The sequence below is a fragment of the Aspergillus costaricaensis genome, assembly GCF_003184835.1.
Source record: "Aspergillus costaricaensis CBS 115574 unplaced genomic scaffold BO79scaffold_41, whole genome shotgun sequence".
NCBI classification, from domain to species: Eukaryota; Fungi; Ascomycota; class Eurotiomycetes; order Eurotiales; family Aspergillaceae; genus Aspergillus; species Aspergillus costaricensis.
The window spans coordinates 214,647-235,045 of record NW_020291841.1 but is presented as its reverse complement, the minus strand read 5'-3'; the positions used below and the strand labels follow the sequence as shown (position 1 = coordinate 235,045).

Here is a 20,399-nt window from a genome sequence, read left to right as displayed (position 1 = left end):
AGCCGAATCTAATCTGGACGATCGCATCTTCAACTTCCTTCCATCTTCTTTTTTTCCCCTGGGAGCTTAAACTGGGACCGAATCCACCAAAAAGATCCGCTAACTGCTTAGTGAGCCAATCCAGATCAACCAAATGCCGGAGCTTTAAAAAATTTCGCCACATATGTAATTCCCACTTTTGTCTAAACTCTCCTCCACAGGGATACTCGTAGTATCGGGAGATAATGCCGGTTTAACAGCGGAGGAATCGAATGGATCTCTTCAATCACATGCGCCCACGATGGGGAAGTTTGATAAGAATTGTTCATCCAGGGGCATTTGGTACATATGACTTACATCACCTACACACAGTAACATTTGTTCTCCGTGGAGGGTGAAGTGGGTAAATGACTGGAGTGGAATGCGCCATTTGTGCGCGGCCCCAGAACATCCTCACTTCTTCTTTTGACGCACAAAACGCGCAGCTTTGCCTCCCTCCTCCCCCCCCCCTCTTCCCTGATCGAAGAACCCAGAAACATGATGTTAATGATGATTCATATTTCTTCCACTCTCTCCCTCCTTCTTTTCTGGCCTATTTGTAGAGAGTTTACCCTTCCTCATCCCTTACTTGTTGACTGAGCAATTGCGATCTGCAACCATAGGCGCCGCTGTCAGTAGGCAATACTCAATCTCAGACGGGAAAAGCAACATCTTACCTCGCAACTCTGTCCACTTATCGCTCTCATTGCTCGAGAGGCTTTCCCCTGCGCTAATACGCCAGCGAGGCGTGTTGCATTAACTGTCTCGTCTTCGTGGGGGTGTCAAATCCCGGTTAGAGCTCTGGCGTCTTTTGACATCAACTGACAAGACCCGCCGTCGACGCCTTCTCTGTTTGTCTCTATCAAACAACTTTCTCTCCCTGCCCAAGCTCTCTTACTGCCAGGCAGGGCTTTAAAGCAGTGATTGAGCCTGTCTTTCCTGTCCTTTCCTTATTTCTTCCTTTCTTCCTTTCTTCTCTCCCCCCCCCTCCCCCCTTCGACAATGTCGCCGACGGCAGCAGACACCAACTCTCGAGCTCCTGCTGGACATGACTCGAGACTTCTCAGAAGCATATTCTTTGTCAGCAACATTCATTGCTCCTCTTGCGTCGCATACATCAATGAAGTTCTATCGGACATTGATGGGGTGAGGGATATCGATGTGTCGGTTCTCACCCACGAAGTACGCGTCGTTCACAGCGCCGAAACAGACCCGTCACGCCTTGCTTCGGCTTTGGTTGAAGCTGCCTTCGAGGTTCACCATGTCACTACATATGAGCCCAGAGGATCAGTCATCTCGGAACTTGATACGACTTCATGGCTACCCCGCGACTCAGTGCTCTTCACTACCCAGCCTAACATCCACCGAGATCCAGCTCTGGGAAGCCGACATGTTGACAACTGTGACGCTTGCAGGAAAGAAGAGCTGGATAGCCTCGCGGCCGGCGAGGATTTGGCAGATGCTGCTCGCCGCCCTCGCGACCGCTATAGTGGCCTTCGAACGGGTGGAAAGCCCGGTCCAACCCAGTCAGAGGTACAGAGTCTAGTAGCCCGGGGGTCCGCCGAAGAAGGTACACCCGTGGAGCCGCCCAAGACGCCTCACGATTCGGAAGATGAGGAAAGGTTCAACGCTCGCGTGAGCATTGGAGGTATGAGCTGTGCTTCATGCGCAAACAGCATCACGAATGAAGTCAAAGAGTTGGACTTTGTCGAAGACATCATTGTCAACCTCCTTACCAACAGTGCTACTGTCATCTTTACTGGCCCGCAGTCAAACATCGACAAGGTTGTCGAGCAGATAGAAGATATCGGTTTCGAAGCATCGCTTGATGAGGTCAATATGATCAAAACAGCCCCGGCACGCAAGGAGGCCCCTTCGAAATTCGTCGCTGAACTTGCTATCGGCGGCATGACGTGCGGTTCGTGCTCCGGGGCAGTTACCCGAGGACTGGAAGAGCTTTCTTTTGTCACTACTGTTTCGATCAATCTTTTGACCCACAGTGGCAGAGTTGAGTTTGAAGGGCGTGATCATATTGATGAGATCGTGGAAAAGATTGAAGATCTCGGCTATGATGCCTCGGTCGATAATGTGACAGCCCTGGTGGCAGATAGCGATGATGAGCCTCTGGAAGAAAGGACACTGTCCATCCGTGTGGATGGTATGTTCTGCCATCACTGCCCTGACAAAGTTGTCAAGTCCTTGGAAGCTTTCCCGGATGTTAAAGTCGATGGCAACCTGTCCGTCAAGAATCCGATTCTTGCGGTTACCTATACACCAAAGCCACCCTCTCTCACAGTGAGGAGTATACTTCGGACAATCGAATCGGCTCACGATGCTTTCACTGCCACCGTTTATCGTCCTCCGAGCGTCGAAGATCGGTCCCGAGCTATGCAGCGCCACGAAAGACGCCGACTGTTCACCCGATTTATCTTTGTTCTGCTCGTGGCTATCCCCACGTTCATCCTGGGCATTGTATTCATGAGCTTGGTGTCGTCAAACAACAAGGTTCGCAAATTCCTGGAACAACCGATGTGGGCTGGAGATGCCTCGCGCCTCGAATGGGCCCTTTTTATCATGACAACCCCGGTCATGTTCTATGGTGCTGATATTTTCCACGTGCGTGCGATGAAAGAAGTCTACTCCCTTTGGCGTCCTGGAAGTCGTGCACCGCTCCTTCGCAGGTTCTACCGGTTTGGGAGCATGAACCTACTCATCTCTGCCGGTACGACCGTAGCCTATGTCGCGTCTTTAGCTGTGCTTATCATGGACGCTGCGATGGGCTCAGCGTCCAACACACATAGTTCAACATATTTCGACACGGTTGTGTTTCTCACTATGTTCATTCTTGCTGGGCGGTTTATGGAAGCGTACAGCAAAGCAAAGACCGGGGATGCGGTCGCATCTCTTGGAAAGCTGCGCCCGACAGAGGCTTTGTTGAGGATCAACGCAAGTGACACAGACCTACCCGGTGACGAAAACAGACTTGCGGAAGATGGCTATGAGCGGATCAACATTGACCTGCTAGAAATTGGGGATGTAGTTAGCATACCTCACGGCGCCTCACCACCTGCGGACGGTGTCGTCGTTGGGACTGCTTCATACCAGTTCGATGAAAGCTCGTTGACAGGAGAGTCGAAACCAGTCCACAAGTCAGCAGGTGATCAAGTTTACACCGGATCTGTAAACGTCGGCCAGCCCGTCGAAGTTAAGGTCACTGCAATTGGGGGCTCCTCAATGCTGGATCAGATCATCTCCGTGGTGCGAGAAGGTCAGAGCAGACGTGCGCCGCTGGAACGGGTTGCGGATTTATTGACCTCTCACTTCGTCCCAATCATCACCCTGATCGCCATTCTGACCTTCATCATCTGGCTGGCTCTCGGCCTTTCGGGGACACTGCCTGATGATTACCTTGACGTTGCACGCGGCGGTTGGACGTTCTGGGCATTGGAGTTTGCGATCGCAGTGTTCGTCGTGGCCTGTCCTTGTGGTCTGGCACTCGCCGCCCCTACGGCACTTTTCGTTGGCGGCGGACTAGCTGCCAAGCAGGGTATTCTGGTCAAAGGAGGAGGCGAGGCGTTTCAAGAAGCGAGCCGACTCGACGCCATTGTGTTCGACAAGACGGGAACCCTCACGGAGGGCGGCAGCTTGCAGGTATCCGAACACGAAGCCCTGGTTTCAGACTCCGACGTGATACAGGTAGCTTGGACACTCGCCCGAAAGCTCGAAGAAAGCAGCAACCATCCAATCGCTCGAGCGATTTCAACTTTCTGCAAGGAAAAGCCCTCCGTCACGATCACCAGCGCAGACATCGAAGAAAGATCCGGCCAAGGAATGAAAGGCACGTTCACTGTATTGGTGCCGAATCCCAACGAGAAATCCGAGACACCCACTCAATACGAAGCTGCCATCGGCAACCAACGTCTCCTACACAGCCTAGAAACATCGGACTACGACGAAAGCCACCTATCTAAAACCCTCTCGAAGTACCAAGCTGCCGGTAAATCCACCGCGATCCTATCGCTCCGCTCCCAAAACGAACACTCCTTCACACCGGCCATCGTCTTCGCAATCTCCGACACCATCCGACCCGACACCATCGAAGTCATCTCCAAGCTCCAAAAGCGCAAAGTCAATGTATACATGTGCACCGGCGACAACCAAACAACTGCTCACGCCGTCGCCGACATGGTCGGCATTCTGCGCTCCAACGTCATGGCGAACGTAATGCCAGCAGGCAAAGCCGACTTCGTGCGTCAAATTCAAGACAGCAACAACAACTTCACCCCACAGACAGATTCTGAAGCAGAGAGTCAACGAGCCCCCACCAACAACCGCTCCATCGTCGCCTTCGTCGGAGACGGCGTCAACGACTCCCCAGCCCTCGCCGCAGCAGATGTGAGCATCGCCATGGCGTCGGGATCCGACGTCGCGATGAACTCCGCTAGCTTCATCCTCCTCAACTCGGAGCTCGACACCATCCTGCAACTTGTCCTGCTTAGTCGTCGCGTCTTCAACCGCGTCAAGTTGAACTTTGGTTGGGCGTTGATTTATAACTGCTGCTTGGTGCCTGTCGCTGCTGGTGTTTTCTACCCGATTGTTAGTGGTCATAAACATGAGATGGTCGGTGGAGAGCTTGTGGTTACTGATACCCATTGGAGACTGAGTCCCGTTTGGGCGGCGTTGGCTATGGCGTTGAGTAGCATTTCGGTCGTTTGCAGTAGTCTGGCGTTGGGAATTAGTCGCAGGTCGATTAAGAGGGTGTTTGGTTTGGGGGTTTAGGTGCTCATGGTTATTTATTCCAAGGAATGTTCTTTTCCGGGATTCTCGCTATGGGCATAATATTTTGCTATGGTGGTGGTGATTTTTTTTTCAGCCATGATATTTGATGAGAGCTACGGTTTATTATTCAGGCATTGCTATGTATGACAAATGAGATGTGGATCATCCTGGTGATGATGAGATTGAATGTCAATGACTATTTACGTGTGAACTTATCGAACTATAAGGTTGTAGCTGCTATGGATTTTGAAAGACATGGGGTATATCGCATGCTTTAGTAGTCAGTCTGGTAGGCATTTGCTAGTACTAGTAGTTTGTAGTGTATCTGAGGCTCTTGTCTGATGTTCTCTTTATCTAACTGATTGAATGTACTGGTCATCAAGTCACCAACAGTGCGCTTTATGTTAAAGTCGTCCTATATATTGAATGGATTCCGCCCTCATGCGTCACTCGTAATTTAGTACTCTTAATTCATTCCCCATCCCTCTGAAAATGTATCAACCATCCTCACCCCACACCTCTGCGATCTTCTTGCTCAGAACCTTCGCGATCTTCTTCCGTCCAACAAGCGTGTTCATCCGTTCTGAAACCATATTCTCCCGATCCTTCGGATCAAGCTCCTCAAAAGCACGGATAAATGCCTGCGGAGTCGGCCACCTTCGTTGAATCTCGAGTGCCTTTTCGCCTGTCACGCCCCGGATGCACATGAGCATTTTCAGGAACACGTCACGGAGGGTTAAGACGTCGGATTTGGAGGTTAGAGCGGAGAAGGTGGAAAAGGTCACGGCGTAAGTGGTCTTGGGGCTCTCTGCTCGGAGACGTTCCAGGGCTGTGAGGTATGATTGGGAGGAGGAGAGCTGGCGACTAGGGATTAGACTGAGGGAGTTGGAGGGTGGTTCACCGGTGGCAGAGGGGTTGTTGAACATTCTGCGTAATAGGAGGGTCATTCTAGCTAGGTATTGGATCGTGTCGTCGAGGTTCTTGGTTCTCTTGACGAAGTAGCCGTTGACGACTTGTGTTGAGGCTATGGCGGAGGCTACCATTTCGTTGTATTTGCCTGCCATGGCGCTGTTGGGGTCTGAGGGGACGGTGAACTCTTCGATGAGGTAGATGACGTTTTTTACGCCTGAACGACGGAGACGGAACTTTTGTTCGTGGAAACGTCCGTCTTTCATGGAGCTGATGAGATCGTCGATTCTCTTGCGCTCAACAATCCAGTCGAGCATGACTTCGTCGCCTTCTTCGCCGTATTGGGATAGGAACGTTGGGTTGTGGAATTTGGCTACCCACATGACGTCGCCTAGTTCTAGTGCGCGCACTTCGGGACTGGCTCCCTTTTTGTGTAGTTCGTTGGTAATGTAATCCCTGTCTTTGGATGAGCGGACTTCGCGGTTGTCCAGAACCAGCTGGACTGTGAAGCTATCGGGGGGAATTGTTATGGGTGTTACTGTTCCGTCTGGGGTAGATTCCCATCTTTGGGTATCGTTATGGGCGGTGGGTGCTTCTTCGTCGTCGATTACCTCTGTGATGTTGCCACCCATGCTGTCCTGTAATTGAGAGTCCCCGGTATGGGTTGTACCTGGCCCCTACGCACGTCAGACATTGTGGTAGTAGACTAGGTAGTGGCTTTGTTACCGATTGATTTCCAAACGCCAAAGTGCCTTGATTGGAAGGCAGAGCAACCTTCTTCATCCTTTTCGCCACCTCCCATCCCTCTTCTGTGAGTGCGTACTTTTTCAGAGGGCGCCCAAAATCATATACAATCTCCTTCTGCAGAAGCGTCTTCATTGAGCTCCAGGCAGTATGAAACTTGGACGAGTCGGCAGGTGCCGTGAACGAACTGTCGCAGTTCGGCTGCGCCAAGTCAATCAGTTGTGCCTTGGTTAGGCCTTGAGAAGAGTTCTCATTGAGGGTTGCCAGGGCTAGGATCAACGCATAAGGGCCCGATCGTAGAGTCGGTACATAAGGCCTTGCCTTTCGAGGTTTCTTGGCTGGCTGGCTTTCTGCCGTGCCCTCATCGGATGCTCTTTTGCTGCTTGCCGCTACCATTCTTAGACCTGCTTGAAGATGACAGTACTACCATGACTTACATTTTTGAGGATGCTCGGGCATCGGGAGCGCATTTTCTTCACAGTAAGCCTTTAGCTTCTCGGTCAAGCGATCACATAGTTTGGGCCCAAGTCCGTTTAGCTGCTGAGCCTCGGAGGGGTGTTGAAAAACCAAGGGACAAGCTTTCATCGACTCGTAGGCCTTTTTATAACTGTGCATCATTCAGCATCAAACCCCATTATTGTATCGGATCATGGGATAGCACTGACACAATGGCACCCTTGCTGTTGCGCTCTCGAGCCTCGTCTAGCCATTCTTTGATCCACCCCAGTAGTAGGGGATTGGCACACGTCTCACTCATTGTTACGAAATTAATCGCATTGACATGGTGCGAGAAGAGACAGAAATATTGGTGTCAGCTAATCAATCTCATAAGAGATTCTGATGTTTCTGAATAGAGTACTAAAGTGGTGTTCTAGGCCTGGGAGGCGGAGATCGAATCTACTGGTCTGGAACGCGGCATCGGGATGTCCTCACGCGTATTTCCTATTTAGGCAGAATTGCTTTGCGCCACATAAAGCCACATGTGTGGCGGTGCTATTGCCACACTAGGCTTTGATTGGCTGGGTTGTCAAGTATGCAGTCACATCAGCACCAATGATCTAGAGCACAACACCTATCCCAAGGGGTAATTAAAAATCGAAGACAGCGATCGATCGGGTAGTAAGTTACTCTGAAATGCCCCTGAGCTAAGAAGATTGGGTCGAGGTACCGTATGCTGACGAACTCCTGAGATTCCAGGCTTTTGCACGATCGGTCCGTGACGACACAGCCATGACGTATTGCCTACCCCGGCTTTCAAGAGACCCTCAAAGCGCATCTCCTTTCCCCATTTTTGAGCCCATATTTGCTTCTATTATACATGCATTAATACTAAGTTCTTGTGCAATATGTCACGGAGGGATCCTACAAAACCAGCAGAGCCTGTCGCGTATAGCTCGAAGACCAGCGGCAACGATATCTTCGCGGCTGATCGCGTCACCACCGAGATTAGCGGTCCAACAGACAGTCATGTTCTTTCTAAGGTGGATCGAGATGAGAAAGGACTGGCTCAGAAGGCTGGACAAACAGACACTGTCACGGATGTGGGCTGGAATCAACACCCCGACGAGCTTGACGAGCAGATTGTGTCCGGAATCTCAAACGAAGATCTTTGGATGCTTATTCGACGTTTCAACAAGGTACGGCGCCTGCACCCTTCAATACTAGACCACAGACTGATTCAAACACAGCAAATCTATTATGTGAAAGCAGTGCCGCATTCCCCCCTGCAACGACTGGACCTCAACCGGGCCGAAGATGAGCAATTCTCCCCTGATAAACTGCGCGCTACCCTTGAGCGATTCTACACAACCATTATCGTCTCGTTAACCTCATTCGTCAATCATATTGCCAGGCTACGCTCATGGAGGGAGCGCCAGCGAACAGCGGCATTCTGTGCTGTAGGTCATAACTGGACGTCCTTTCATCTCTGACTAGGTTGACTGGTGTTGGTATTAGGTTTATTTTGCTGCGTGGGCCTTGGATCTGCTTGCTCCGACAATCTTCACCCTTCTAATAGTGCTGGTTATCAGTCCTGATAGCAGGTCATACTTGTTCCCTCCTGCTCCTATAGCTCTAGTGGACAAGGATACTGGTGGCGTGCAAAAGCCCAAAGCCGGCGTCTTGGGTTCCCATGATAGTATTACTGGGGCACCCGAGAATATGAAGGGTGAAGCTGCCGAACAGGAGGCTAGCAACCTCTTTACAAGCGTTGCTAGTGTTGCTGTTGGTAGTGTTGCCGGCAAGCATGATCAAGGGACACCTGATGATGCCCCAATGGAAGATAATGCTCCAGATGTGATGGAGCTTGCTACCAGCGCAGCAGATGCCCAGACAGCAGCTCGTGGGGAAGCCCCGGACGAAGCACATGATAAGACTAGACAACCCATGAGAGATACTGTTTACAACGGTGCTAACATGGCAATGCGCGTGCTGAGCGACATAATTGACACTTATGAACGGTTTGGCAAGTATGTGCAAATCGCAGCACCGAAAACTACACACTTACATTCTGACTTGCTGTAGTGCTTTGTCACCAACTCCTCCATTCTCCATCGTGACTCCCTACGTTCGCCTAACAGCGGTGCTATCTGTTGGTTTCCTGATCTCACTCATCACCTCCAGCTACGTCTTTGTCAAAATGATTACTTTTGGTACTGGATTCGCTTTCTTCGGAGACCCAATTATCTGGCGTGGTGTAGCTTACTTGAACCGCGAGTACCCCCGATGGGAGAAACTGCTCGAGCTCCAGAAGTACGCTGCCCCGATCTCTCCAAACAAAACATTCACGTAGTGCTAACATCCCACTAGCTCCCTCCTGAAAGGAATCCCCACCAACGCACAACTCGCCTTAACTCTTCTCCGAATCGGCGAAGCAAACGGCGCTCCCCTTCCACCACCACCGTCTCACTCCCTTCACCAAACACCATATCACCCGGCCCCCGTCAACGACAAGGATATCAACATCTCCGCCTCAGAAGAAGAAATCAACCAAGCAATCGCCCCCTCCCCGGAACCTGTCATCGAAGAACACGAAGTACACCCCAAGCCCCACAAGAAGGGCTTCATGAACCGCATGATCGGCTTCTTCCGAGGCACTACCGCCACAGGCATCCAAAGCAAGCTCGCCGTTGACCGAGCCCGCGCAGCCGCCGGCTCCAAGCACGCCAAACCCCGCGTCGGTGTGCTCCGCAGTAAAGGCAAACTCACTCTCCCATCCGGCCCCATCCAATTCGACGGGCGATACAAAGGCAAGCGGGGCGTCGTGGTGCTCGACCAGTCCCAGAAGCCACCGCTGCTTTACTTCACGACGGACCAGACCGTGCAGTTGGATAAGCCTAGTCTGGAACATCGACCGAAAGGCACAGTGCTGTTCACGATGCCTGTGACGGATATTCTGGAGATGAGGAAGATTGGTGGACTCGGGTGGAAGGGGAAGTTGGTCACGGGCTGGGCTGTGGGTGAGAGCAAGGAGGTGGTGGATGGAATGGTGCTTACGGGGAGGTTGCCGGAGCAGAAGTATCAGCTTACGGCTATGAAGACTCGCAACCAGTTGTTTAATCGGCTGGTTGCTATTGATGGACAGGTTTGGGAAAGTTATTGATCTTGGATTGGATGCTTGCTAAGGTGTTTTTTCAGGTTTGGAAATAGTGAGATCGAGCTGTGTTGAGGTGGTAAATGGTATGATTGTTAGGGATTTGTGCATATGGGGAGGTTGAAGCTATGATCATAATGGGAGTTATGTAGTTATATTTTTTGTACTGGTATCATTGTATCAAAATGGAATCCTACCTATATGTCTAATCATCCATGAAGAAAACATCGTGGGCAAAGTACAGAATGTGGAGCACTAGTGTTCATTGCTGTCCTATCTCCATTTGGTAATCTCTTACTGCTTGCTCAAACGAAGAATCCCGCTTGAAGCCCAAAGCAATAGCCTGAGAGTTATCGAAGCGAGTAGGCCAAGACTCCAAGATCGGCCTAAGGGTCGGATCCTCCTTCTCCGTTAACAGATCGAGCTTATCCTTCCCTGCGACCTTTTCCAAAGCATCCATCATATCCTGAATAGTGACACAAATACCAGGAACATTAATATGTCGAATATGAGGAGGCAACGCATCCTTGGGCAATGATAACGTATGAACAAGATTATGAACCAGAGTCTTGGGCGAGCATAACCATGACTTGAACGACCTATCCTCCAGCGGAATGACGCATTCCTTACCGTCGAGCGGCTCGCGGATCATCCCAGAAAGAAAAGACGAAGCAGCAGCTGTCGGACGACCAGGCCGGACAGAAATAGTGGGGAAGCGAAGAGTGAAGCCCGTGATGAAGCCACGACGGGTGTACTCATTGATGAGAGTCTCACAGATGATCTTCTCAGCGCCGTAGGACGACTGCGGCGTCGGGATGACACTGTCGTTCACTATTTCGGGGAGTGGCTGGCCGTAGACAGCCTGACTCGAGGAATAAATCACCCGTACGCCGGGACAGATTCTGCGGAGAGCCTCAAGCAGGTTCCGGGTGGCGTCTACGTTGACGCTCATGCCTAGATCGAAATTGGCTTCTGAGCCGGATGACATGATTCCGTGGAAGGCGTAGACGGCGTCGAGGGATTTGTCCACGACTGCGTCTGCGCCTTTCAGGAGGTCTGCTGTCACTGAATGTGCATTTTGAGGGTATGCGACGCCTGTGGGGATAGGGGGTTCGTTGATATCGGTTAGTGTGACGGTGTATGATGGGTCGTTGAGGAGTTCCTTTGCGAGGAGTTGGCCGATGAAGCCGGCTGCTCCGGTGATGAGAATTTGCATTTTGGAGGGTCAATTGAGGGGATTAGTGGTTGTGGAGGGAGGGAGGTGTGGGAATTGGTTGTTTGTTAAGGCACTATCAAGTAGACACTATCAGTAATATGCTCAGCCAGCTAAAGATCGTCATTGTGGGATCGCCTCGCATTAACTCCGAGGGTAGAATATAGCTTGTGCTCCGCAGCCGGACTTTTCCCGGCGCAAATTCCAGTCCATGACGTTTTTGCTCAGGAACTGTTCTGCTCTTCTCGGAGGATCTGCAGGTTCTTCTGGAATATGTCTGATTGTGCCCAGATAGGATTTATGTGAGTGGGTATTTTGATTGTTATCCCTGGATGTGTTTTGTGGTTGCGTGTTGCAAAAAGTTGGGCGCGGGGTAAGTCGTGAGTGGAGCTGGATAGAATTGGTTGGTGCATTCTGTGGAATACAAGATATCAGCATACTTGAACGATCAGACAATTGAGATCTCACTCGGTCTCCTCATCCTGCCATTGTGCGCAACAGGGACATCTGGGACTGAGACGGTCGGGGACAATTGAGCCGTGGATACCGACTGACGGTGCCCCGCATTCCCCAGATCCCGTGCCTGTTGCTGGTCTGGAGAGAAAACAATGAGACCTGAAGTAGTTTGCAGTTCGTCCAGTTGGATTTGCTGTATGTATGCAAATATTAGAGCGTGTAAATAGTATAGAGGATACCTATTTGTAGAATTGAGGGAATTAAATATTTTATGGATCGGGTTCGCAATGGCAATGGGGAAAAAATGCTCATGTCTTGGAACTCCCCAACGGCGCCAATTGAAGCGGGGTATGCCGCCATCGCCAGATTTGCCTGTCTCCATCCCACTCACTCTTCTCCCTCATCGTTGAAGTTTTCTTCCCTCGCATCTCTGCCTCCCTCTGGACCCTTCAGTGGATATTGGTTGTTCCGCCGCAACTAGTTTGAACAGACAAAGCAACACTATCTGGCTAGCTTGACATTAATCTATTGGACTTGGTCCGTCCCCACTATTGTCAATCCCATATTGGCTGCAGAATACCGGAGCATCCCCGATCAGTTCTTAGTCCATGATCGAGCAACCATGAAGCGCTCCTCGCAAGATGCCGACTTGGAGGCCCCACGGCCACATGAACGTCGACCCTCTCTCGTTCCTGACGGACGCCCTGCGCCACCCAAGATCTCCAAGGCCCGCGCTTGTGAGTACTCAAAAGGCCGAACTGCAACCGAGGCCCAAGCAATTAGCTTCAAGGTGTGCTTGGGCTTGATGAAACTAGAAGTATGAAGCTGATGCTTTGGATATATAGGCGCAGAGTGTAAGCGTCATAAAATACGCTGCGAGTTCAAATCAGGAGAGGCGAGTTGCACCAAATGCATTCGCAGCGGCATCAAATGTGTGGTCAATGATTTCTCCCAGAAGTTCGTCGACGATGATGTGATGTGAGTATCTTGCCATATTCGGGGCTTTCCTGCAGGAAATGCGGAATACAAAAGCTGATTCCGACTCTTCTGCGCTCGGTACAGGTGGAAATCACAAGCATCGGCTACAATACAACAACTTCAGGCGGCAGTCTCGCATCTTCTACAACAAGGAGGTCTGCCAGATCTATCGACTTTCATCTCTGGTGACAGCCAGAACGGCCCCAGCCCTGTCGGCTCTCATTCAGAGCGTCGCTTCTCATCCGAGGCATCACCCACTGATGTCAAACCCCGAGAGCCGGGTATTGTTATGGATGTGACCCGAGAACCTTCCCAAGAACCAGACCTACAGGACCGAGAGCTAGTACCAGCACCAATGCGCAGTTTATACGAGGTTACGAAGCTCCGCAATCTGCGGAACAACCCCATAGAACAGCCGAAGCTGACGCTTCTGGAGGAGGACTTCATCTCCAGAGGGCTGATCTCGCTTCATGAAGCTGAAGAGCTGTTTGCCTACTTTAGCAGGACTATGAATCAGCTTCTCTGGGGAGGGATAGTCTTGGTACATCGTGATCTCACGTCTGTCCGACGAGCATCGACGTTACTGTCAGCAGCTGTTTTAACAGTTGCTGCCCTCCACATACCGAATCGAACCGAGACACTCAACCGTTGCTACAACGAGTATGTATCGCTTGTGTCGACTATGTCATTGACAAGGGCTCATACTCTTGATGACATTCGCGCTCTCTGCGTCGGAGCGTTCTGGTTATCCGAACTAAGTTGGAAACTTTCTGGGCATGCGGTCCGAATCGCAACGGAATTGGGTCTCCATCAAAGTTATCATAAGCTAATGCGTGGTCATAATGATCAGTATGAACGCGCTCAGCTCTGGTATCTTCTGTATGTGTGTGACCATCATTTTAGCATCGCCTACGGGCGTCCACCAGTCATCCATGAGGATGCAGCAATCAAGAACTACGAATCTTTTCTCCAATCACCAATGGTAGTACCCGGGGACATTCGGCTACTAGCACAAGTTGCCTTGTTTATGATCCTGACCGAAGCGTATCGGACATTCGGGACCGACACAGAGCAAGCCCTTACCGAAGAGGACTTTGGGCAGTTACGCGTCTACAATGTGGCTATAGACCAATGGCGGCTATTGTGGCAACCCCGATCTGGTACGTGCTTTTCAAGACCTGCTTGGTTTGAAATCATTTTGATAGACTAACGGTCGTGACTTTGAACTGCAGCCGATAGCCCCTATGTCCGAACATATCCCTCGAAAGGGGTTGTGCTTCACTATCACTTTGCCAAATTTCAACTCAACTCACTCTCTCTTCGAGCCTTGTCACCGACTAACACCCCGGTGTTTTCTATGGACCGCAAAGAGTCGGCTAATATTGCCATCTCGTCTGCCATGGCTTGTTTAAATATGGTATTGGAAGAGCCAGATATTCGCGACGCCATTGTTGGAGTTCCGATTTTCACCCATACGATGGTCACATTCTCCGCCGTATTCCTCTTGAAAGTTGCAATAAATTGGAACTCTGCGTATCTCAGTCTCGACGGCCGCCAGGTGCGACGTCTGGTCGAGAGGGTGATTGAGCTGTTGAACTGTGTCTCTGCAGGGGAGAGACATCTGACGAGACATATTGCCCGGGGCCTTGGTAAGATGTTGGAGCGCTTCGACTCTTGGGACGCATGGCAAGCAGGAGGGGCACCTGTTGTAGCATCTGGGGGTGTTGAGCGAGCAGGTAGTAGTGATGTTCCTGGGGGTGCCAATGCCATGGCCCAGGGGTTTCCCCCACCGGATTTGATCTATGATATGGTTGGTACATACGGGTTTGGGTTAGATGAAAACCTCCTAGATCCTAGCATGGCTAGTTTCGAATTTTTAGCACAATGAGCCATGCCCTGATATTATGGGCCGTAAGAGTCAGGCTATTGAGGTCACATTACATCGTAATCTGGATTACTTAATATAGATAGAGGGCTATAGGAGACCACCTTCCGGCCAAATCAAGGTGCTTCCACATCTGCCTCGTCGCCACTAGAGACATCATGAACAGTTGCAGAAAATGCTTGGCTACGCCCCCGACCCTGCCTCTGGGCTTTCTTGCCTGTCGTTTTAGTGAGAATATCTTTCACCTGCTCGAGGGAATACCCGAGCTCCGCTTCAATGGCTGCTCTATACTCCTTTTTCAGCTGCCTCTTCTGCCTCTCCTCCTCAAGAAGGCGCTGCTCTTCCGCCAACTTATAGTCTTCAATAGCAGCGCGCCGAATCTTGTTCTCGTGAATGAAACGTTCGCGTTCTTCGAATTTCCGTCGAATCTCTTCGTCGTGCAACTCTTTCCTAATCCGGGCCCGCAGTCCCTCCTCTTCTTTCTTCTTCTTCATCTCTTTCCATTCCTTTTCGCGTAACGCAGCTTTGATTTCTTCTTTCCTCTTGGATTGCTCCTCGGCTCGCCTTTCGGCTCTCTTCAGGTTTCTTCGTACCTCTTTCGTTTCATACTCATGCAGTCTCTTTAATCGCTCCGAAATCTCGTTTTCGACCTCTCGTTCACTCTCTATGTCCATTTTGAGTTTATGAAGACGCAAGTCTTCCTCCAGCCGGTCTATGTCTTTTTGCTGTCTGCGGATTTCACGGTCCAGCTGTGTGTCAAGTGTGTCAAGTGCGTGCAGTGCACGCTCGTTGACTACGGTAACCCCCGGACGTCGACGAGGTAATGATAGGTCGCGATGGATGGTGCGTGTTGCTCGGGGCCGTTGATGACGATATGGGAGATCAGAATCTGAATCCGTATGGGAGGACACCCTGACTTCTGGACGCGGCCTCTCATAAGACCGGCGCCTTCGAGCCGATCGTGGTTCTGGAGAAGGTTCATAAGGCGGGAAAGACGGAATGGCTCCTATAGCGGGGTTTTGTCGACTATCTTGGATAGGCTTTCTGTCCTTGGGTTGCCCCCTCCTCGACATGGGAATCGTTTCGACGACCCGGTCACTCGGAACAAAACTCATGTTGATGCGAGCTGTACGGCAGTTGTTCGTAACCTACAGAGTTGCTGTGTTGCTGGGAACTCGAGAGCAGAATACCCCCAGGCGGGCGATTTGGCGCCCAGCGCCGCACAGACAAGCAGCCCGACACTTGCACGGGTCTTTGCCTAGCCTTGCTGGAACTATTGCGGGCAGAGTGGCTGTACCGCAGAATTGGCCTATCCAGCCTCGCACAATTGTGCCAATCAGAGGTTACTCAGGTAGTTGGGAATGTCACGATAGTATCCTTAGCGCTGACATGCATGCCTGCATCGAATCAGACCTAGAAGGTAGATGATTAATAGCCTTGGTCCCCATTCACGCTTCTCTACATGCTCTACGGGCTTTTAAAAGTTGTCAAGTCACCGCCACCGCTTTTTGTCATCCGATGTTATACAGGCTTCGCAAAGTTCAACTGCTATATGCTATGTCCTTCTTGCTGCTCAACCCGATAACCGTGTGGACGTTGTTCTCATCCCAAAGAAATCCAGGAGAGCAGCCAGGATCTGGATAAAGGTTATCAATGACGGATAGCGCAATAAAAGCACCAGCACCTTTTCAGGGCCTTCTGTATTTTCACTCTCTTTGCCATTCCTTGGTCCGGCTGCTCCGTTCGCTTTCGCTGGAGCCACCAAACTGGAGTTTGCGTGCAGTACAATCCTGGATGCCTGTAATCCTTCTTGGTCAACAGCTTGTGGTGTTCGAAAAGTGTGCACAGCATGCCCAAGCTTCGAAATGCACGCGTCTACTGGATCACCTGCGTCGCAGGACTCCCCAACATCCACCAATGTTTCCGAGGAAGAAACCGAGTTGGAGCCGGATGACTGCGCTGTCTCGGTGTGGTGCCCGGAATCCCCTGGATTGGGCAAAAGGCCCGGTAGACTCCCGATACATGAGTCTTCAAGCATGCTCTGTGCAGTGTCGGGGGTGTTCTCATTACTCTCTGCGAACGATATCGGCAATGCGGCAGGGATCTGCACCGGAATGCGAAGGCAATTCTCTCTTTCCATAACCATGGGAAGATCCTGTACAAGACGATCTAGACGAGGGCCTGAAGGCTGCGTCACAACATTTGGATACACCAGAATATCACTGGATCCCTCGTCAATTTCCTGACGGGATGGGAATCTCAACTGACGGACCTTTTCTTTGAAGCGGTCCCTGCCCTTCTGTAGCTTTCCTTTAATCTGAACCCGCATGAAGAAGGGCCTCCCCTCATGCTGGAAAGCAAAGGCAGTGTGGATCATATTGCTATGAATTGATTGAAACTCAGGGTCCTCCTCGCGTAGCTCCCACTTTATGGTACGATATTCTGAACCGGTCTTTTGCGCAGGGCGCAGGTTACCTGTGAATGTCCAACGGCTATCATAAGTAATCGATTTCTCGCTATCGACACCGATACCACCGCCGCCGTTTCCGAGTACATTGACTTGAGGCGCAAGGTGCAATATCCTTTTCTTGACCACATTCTTTGGTTCTCCGCTGAGATATTTTGGCCCGTAGTGATCGGTCAGATGGAGGCGGACAGGCTTATTTGGATCTGGCTGGTGCTGGGGGGTGCCTTGCAAAGTGATTTTGACTGTGGCACTCAGTAGCCTACAGTCTGCGGGCTGGTCGAACGAGAGATCCATGTAAACAATGCCCGCAGGTCTCGATGCCTCGCCCAAGCATCCCCATTTCGACTGGGACGTACGAAGTCGGCAGTCAGCGCGTGCTTTGCCGACTTTGCGGTGGCACACGCTAGAATCCTGAAGATCGTCAAGCTCGAGATATTTTCGACCATATCGCCGCGCGTAAGTCGGCCGCGAATCCCGACCGGTGGTGGATGATGAAGTTTGGGTGGTCCCCGACATAATTTGGGTGATGAGAGCAAAATGCCAAATCCCCTACCCCCGCGACCGTCAACATCGATTAAATAGTAAGGGAGCTTACAGCCAGTTAGTAGCGGGTTGTTGGGTGCCGCCTGGCACTGCCACCGGACAAACCACTAAGAGGGAGGCGCTAATGCAGACACTCCAGACGAGGCTGAATTAGTAGCTCCTCAAATACGAACTGATATCTATTCCTCGTGGGCCTCCTGCAGATTTGCTGTTGCCGCGCTATTACTTCGTCAACAAGCACTCTTTCAAAATGAACGATATTCGGGAAAAGCCCTCCTTTGCTAGAGGAAGACGATCAGAAGATCGAAAAGACATCTTCAACCGTTCTTCCTGGGATGAACGAGCGGTTCATGGAAGTGCGCACGGTACCCTTGCTGTTCCCGACAGGAATGCTCATTTCTTCCGTGCGGAGCCCAATCACCCTGGAGAAGCAATTGTCGTTCGCAATGCCGCAGCTCATAACTACGATAATGGCGTTCCTTCACCAGATACCTCCCCTAGGGTACTACCGGTAGTACAGGATGGACCACAAAATCCTACGTCTTCCATCTGGACTCCTTCATCAACAAAAGATACGACCATACATTATGAAATGGACATTGTTGAGGACGTAGGAATTCTATTAGAAGAGTTCTCACGACTAAAAAGACTAGGCCATTTCCAGGAGGCGGAACAATACTTCCAAGATTCTTTATGTGCTTTTATGGAATTATCGCCAGTTACGATTGAGTTCGCAGACATGCTAGTCGAACAAGGCTCCTACGAGCGTCTACATCGCGTTCTGTCGCAGCATCAACAGCAGGAGCTGAATATCTCTGACGGTATCTCAAGCCTCCAGGAGGGTAGCCCTGCCAAGTATCTGTACCAAGCGAACTTGCAACTCGTACAGGGTTTTGCGGCCATGCAGTCCCACGGATCTATGGACGAGGCATATGGAAAGGTCCGATCCTTGGAGCGCCAAATGCGTTTCCTAAGGCGACGAAGGAGGAACGACCCGACACTTGACCTGGACTCGGCTGAAGTAGGAGTGCTTCAAAGCAGTTTCTGTGAGAAGAAAATACTAAGAGTATAGGCAGGTGCAAGTTATCCGTTATGCTCTCTTGATTCTATCGCAAGTTGAGCGAGAAACCGATCTGATCCTAGAACATGAATTCGATTGCTGGTCTAATTGGCACTATTTGTACAGATCTCTGGTGACTGAGGGCCGAGTATGGGATGTGCGAGACCTAATGCTAGCTTCTATCCAAGCGGAAGGTGCAGCAAATGCTTGGAACTTGATATTCGGAACAGAACTTGGTTCTTTCAATGAGCCGTTCCGCAAGCTGATGGACGACTGGTGTTTGCATCGGTATGATGAGTCAACATATCTCGCCATTCTGGATATTCTAGTATCTCTGAGTCGCAGTTTGTCTTCATGGTCTATCTCGATACCAGAAAGACAGGACCTGCTCACTGCTCAACGATGCCTCCAATATGCGCAAGCCCTTGCAACATGCCTCAAAGAGAACAACCCGCAGCTGGTCAAATCTCGTCCATACCTTCAGTGGGTTATTGCTGAAGCGGAATTGGAGCGGAAGCTTCTACTCAATACCACAGATCTGCGAGGCCATCTTGACAAATTTCCAGGCCTGACAATATGGAGGGATTCTATTCCCATCTATCTCCCAATAAAGACGGAGAACCCAAAGTGGAAGGCACACCTAGACGGGGGACGGAACTATGATCTTCTTGTAACCGTTCTTCAGACAGCACAGGACCTGAATGACTACAGAACTGAGGTTTTATGCTTGGGTGAGCTAATCTATCGCTCGGTAAACACTAGCGAAAGGTTAACTCGGCTTTCCAGTCTCCAGAAGTCCATCCAGGGGGATGTTCTCGGCTATCAGCAGACTTTCCTGTCATGTTTTCTTCTTGCTCACACCACACAAGACTACAGGCGTCTTCTAGATGGCCTGAGAAATATTCGGGAATCGAAACGATCCCTGAAATTTGTCTATTCTCTGAGCGACTGGTGTGCAATCGTCATCGAACGGGCTATTGCACATTGTCTAGCTGAGGATACATCGCGTTCGGAAGAAGCTTTCCAAGACACTAACGAGGGATTCTCTACCTACCTCCCGCAGTACATAAAAGATCGGTTGGAGGGGCTCGGCCTGGATAAGGTCTACCTTGCGCCCCCAAGGACTGGAAAGCCTCACATTCCTGAAATACGACAACGCAGTAGGACAGATGTTCCTACACCAAATCAGGATACTCGACCCCACAATCCATTTGAGAGCTCGAGTGACGAAGAACATGGGCAATCCAAGTCACTATCACCTCTGCAACGACCAGAGCGCACGTACACAGGATCTGGGGAAAGCGATGGTGATGACGACGAGTATACCACCGACAGCAGCTTCGACACAGCTAAATCAGATGATGGTTGGATGGATGATGAGCAGGGCCATTCGACATCGCTCGTTCATAGGACTCAACAATTTAGACCAAGTGAGTAAATATTTTGAATTAGTTGTAGAATTATTACTAACCTTATCTAGTTTCCAGAAGTGCGACTGGTGAAGACGTCAGTAGTAGCATATATGAGGAATGAGTGTGGGACTCTGAGTTGTGGGATATCAGGCTTAAACTGGCAATTAGGTCACAACCTCTAAATAAATGATTTCCTCTTTTTGAAGGGTTCGACACAAAAGTCTCTGTTAAAGTGAGCCGGATTTGTAGACGAACGGAGTACACGTCCTCTATATCTCTACAATGACATTGACTGTGTCATCTACTCGATAGATCTCTGGGGATGCATAAACATATATAAATA

General features: G+C 50.6%; 8 protein-coding genes across 8 annotated transcripts; 4 read left to right on the top strand and 4 right to left on the bottom strand.

Moving 5' to 3' along the window:
- Positions 1-1,020: 1,020 nt before the first annotated feature.
- BO79DRAFT_248235 (putative copper resistance-associated P-type ATPase) lies at positions 1,021-4,797 on the top strand (the record flags this gene model as incomplete). The annotated part of the gene is made up of 1 exon (XM_025685697.1): positions 1,021-4,797. One exon carries the CDS (start codon positions 1,021-1,023, stop codon positions 4,795-4,797), a length of 3,777 nt encoding a protein of 1,258 aa, XP_025535243.1.
- A 403-nt stretch (positions 4,798-5,200) lies between these two features.
- Positions 5,201-7,207, bottom strand: BO79DRAFT_181262 (crossover junction endonuclease MUS81; the record flags this gene model as incomplete). The annotated part of the gene is made up of 4 exons (XM_025680140.1): positions 5,201-6,383; positions 6,433-6,839; positions 6,888-7,057; positions 7,116-7,207. The coding sequence occupies 4 exons, from the start codon at positions 7,205-7,207 to the stop codon at positions 5,295-5,297; spliced, it is 1,758 nt and encodes a 585-aa protein (XP_025535242.1). The 3' UTR covers positions 5,201-5,294.
- A 583-nt stretch (positions 7,208-7,790) lies between these two features.
- BO79DRAFT_202985 (DUF3292 domain-containing protein) lies at positions 7,791-10,186 on the top strand. Its single transcript, XM_025681687.1, is given in 6 exon segments — positions 7,791-8,087; positions 8,139-8,365; positions 8,386-8,395; positions 8,407-8,918; positions 8,974-9,201; positions 9,259-10,186. The coding sequence occupies 6 exon segments, from the start codon at positions 7,797-7,799 to the stop codon at positions 10,049-10,051; spliced, it is 2,061 nt and encodes a 686-aa protein (XP_025535241.1). The 5' UTR covers positions 7,791-7,796; the 3' UTR covers positions 10,052-10,186.
- Positions 10,187-10,304: 118 nt separating this feature from the next.
- On the bottom strand, positions 10,305-11,573 carry BO79DRAFT_202983 (SDR family oxidoreductase; the record flags this gene model as incomplete). The annotated part of the gene is made up of 1 exon (XM_025681686.1): positions 10,305-11,573. The coding sequence occupies exon 1, from the start codon at positions 11,256-11,258 to the stop codon at positions 10,305-10,307; it is 954 nt and encodes a 317-aa protein (XP_025535240.1). The 5' UTR covers positions 11,259-11,573.
- Positions 11,574-12,299: 726 nt separating this feature from the next.
- On the top strand, positions 12,300-14,577 carry BO79DRAFT_290572 (putative C6 transcription factor; the record flags this gene model as incomplete). Its single annotated transcript, XM_025688903.1, has 4 exons — positions 12,300-12,448; positions 12,557-12,689; positions 12,774-13,849; positions 13,922-14,577. The coding sequence occupies exons 1-4, from the start codon at positions 12,334-12,336 to the stop codon at positions 14,575-14,577; spliced, it is 1,980 nt and encodes a 659-aa protein (XP_025535239.1). The 5' UTR covers positions 12,300-12,333.
- Positions 14,578-14,690: 113 nt separating this feature from the next.
- Positions 14,691-15,647, bottom strand: BO79DRAFT_275750 (uncharacterized protein; the record flags this gene model as incomplete). The annotated part of the gene is made up of 2 exons (XM_025687696.1): positions 14,691-15,486; positions 15,517-15,647. 2 exons carry the CDS (start codon positions 15,645-15,647, stop codon positions 14,691-14,693), a joined length of 927 nt encoding a protein of 308 aa, XP_025535238.1.
- A 500-nt stretch (positions 15,648-16,147) lies between these two features.
- BO79DRAFT_202977 (uncharacterized protein) lies at positions 16,148-17,557 on the bottom strand (the record flags this gene model as incomplete). Its single annotated transcript, XM_025681685.1, has 1 exon — positions 16,148-17,557. One exon carries the CDS (start codon positions 17,555-17,557, stop codon positions 16,148-16,150), a length of 1,410 nt encoding a protein of 469 aa, XP_025535237.1.
- Positions 17,558-17,834: 277 nt separating this feature from the next.
- BO79DRAFT_181247 (uncharacterized protein) lies at positions 17,835-20,184 on the top strand (the record flags this gene model as incomplete). The annotated part of the gene is made up of 3 exons (XM_025680139.1): positions 17,835-18,605; positions 18,661-20,074; positions 20,125-20,184. 3 exons carry the CDS (start codon positions 17,835-17,837, stop codon positions 20,175-20,177), a joined length of 2,238 nt encoding a protein of 745 aa, XP_025535236.1. The 3' UTR covers positions 20,178-20,184.
- Between the last annotated feature and the right edge of the window lie 215 nt (positions 20,185-20,399).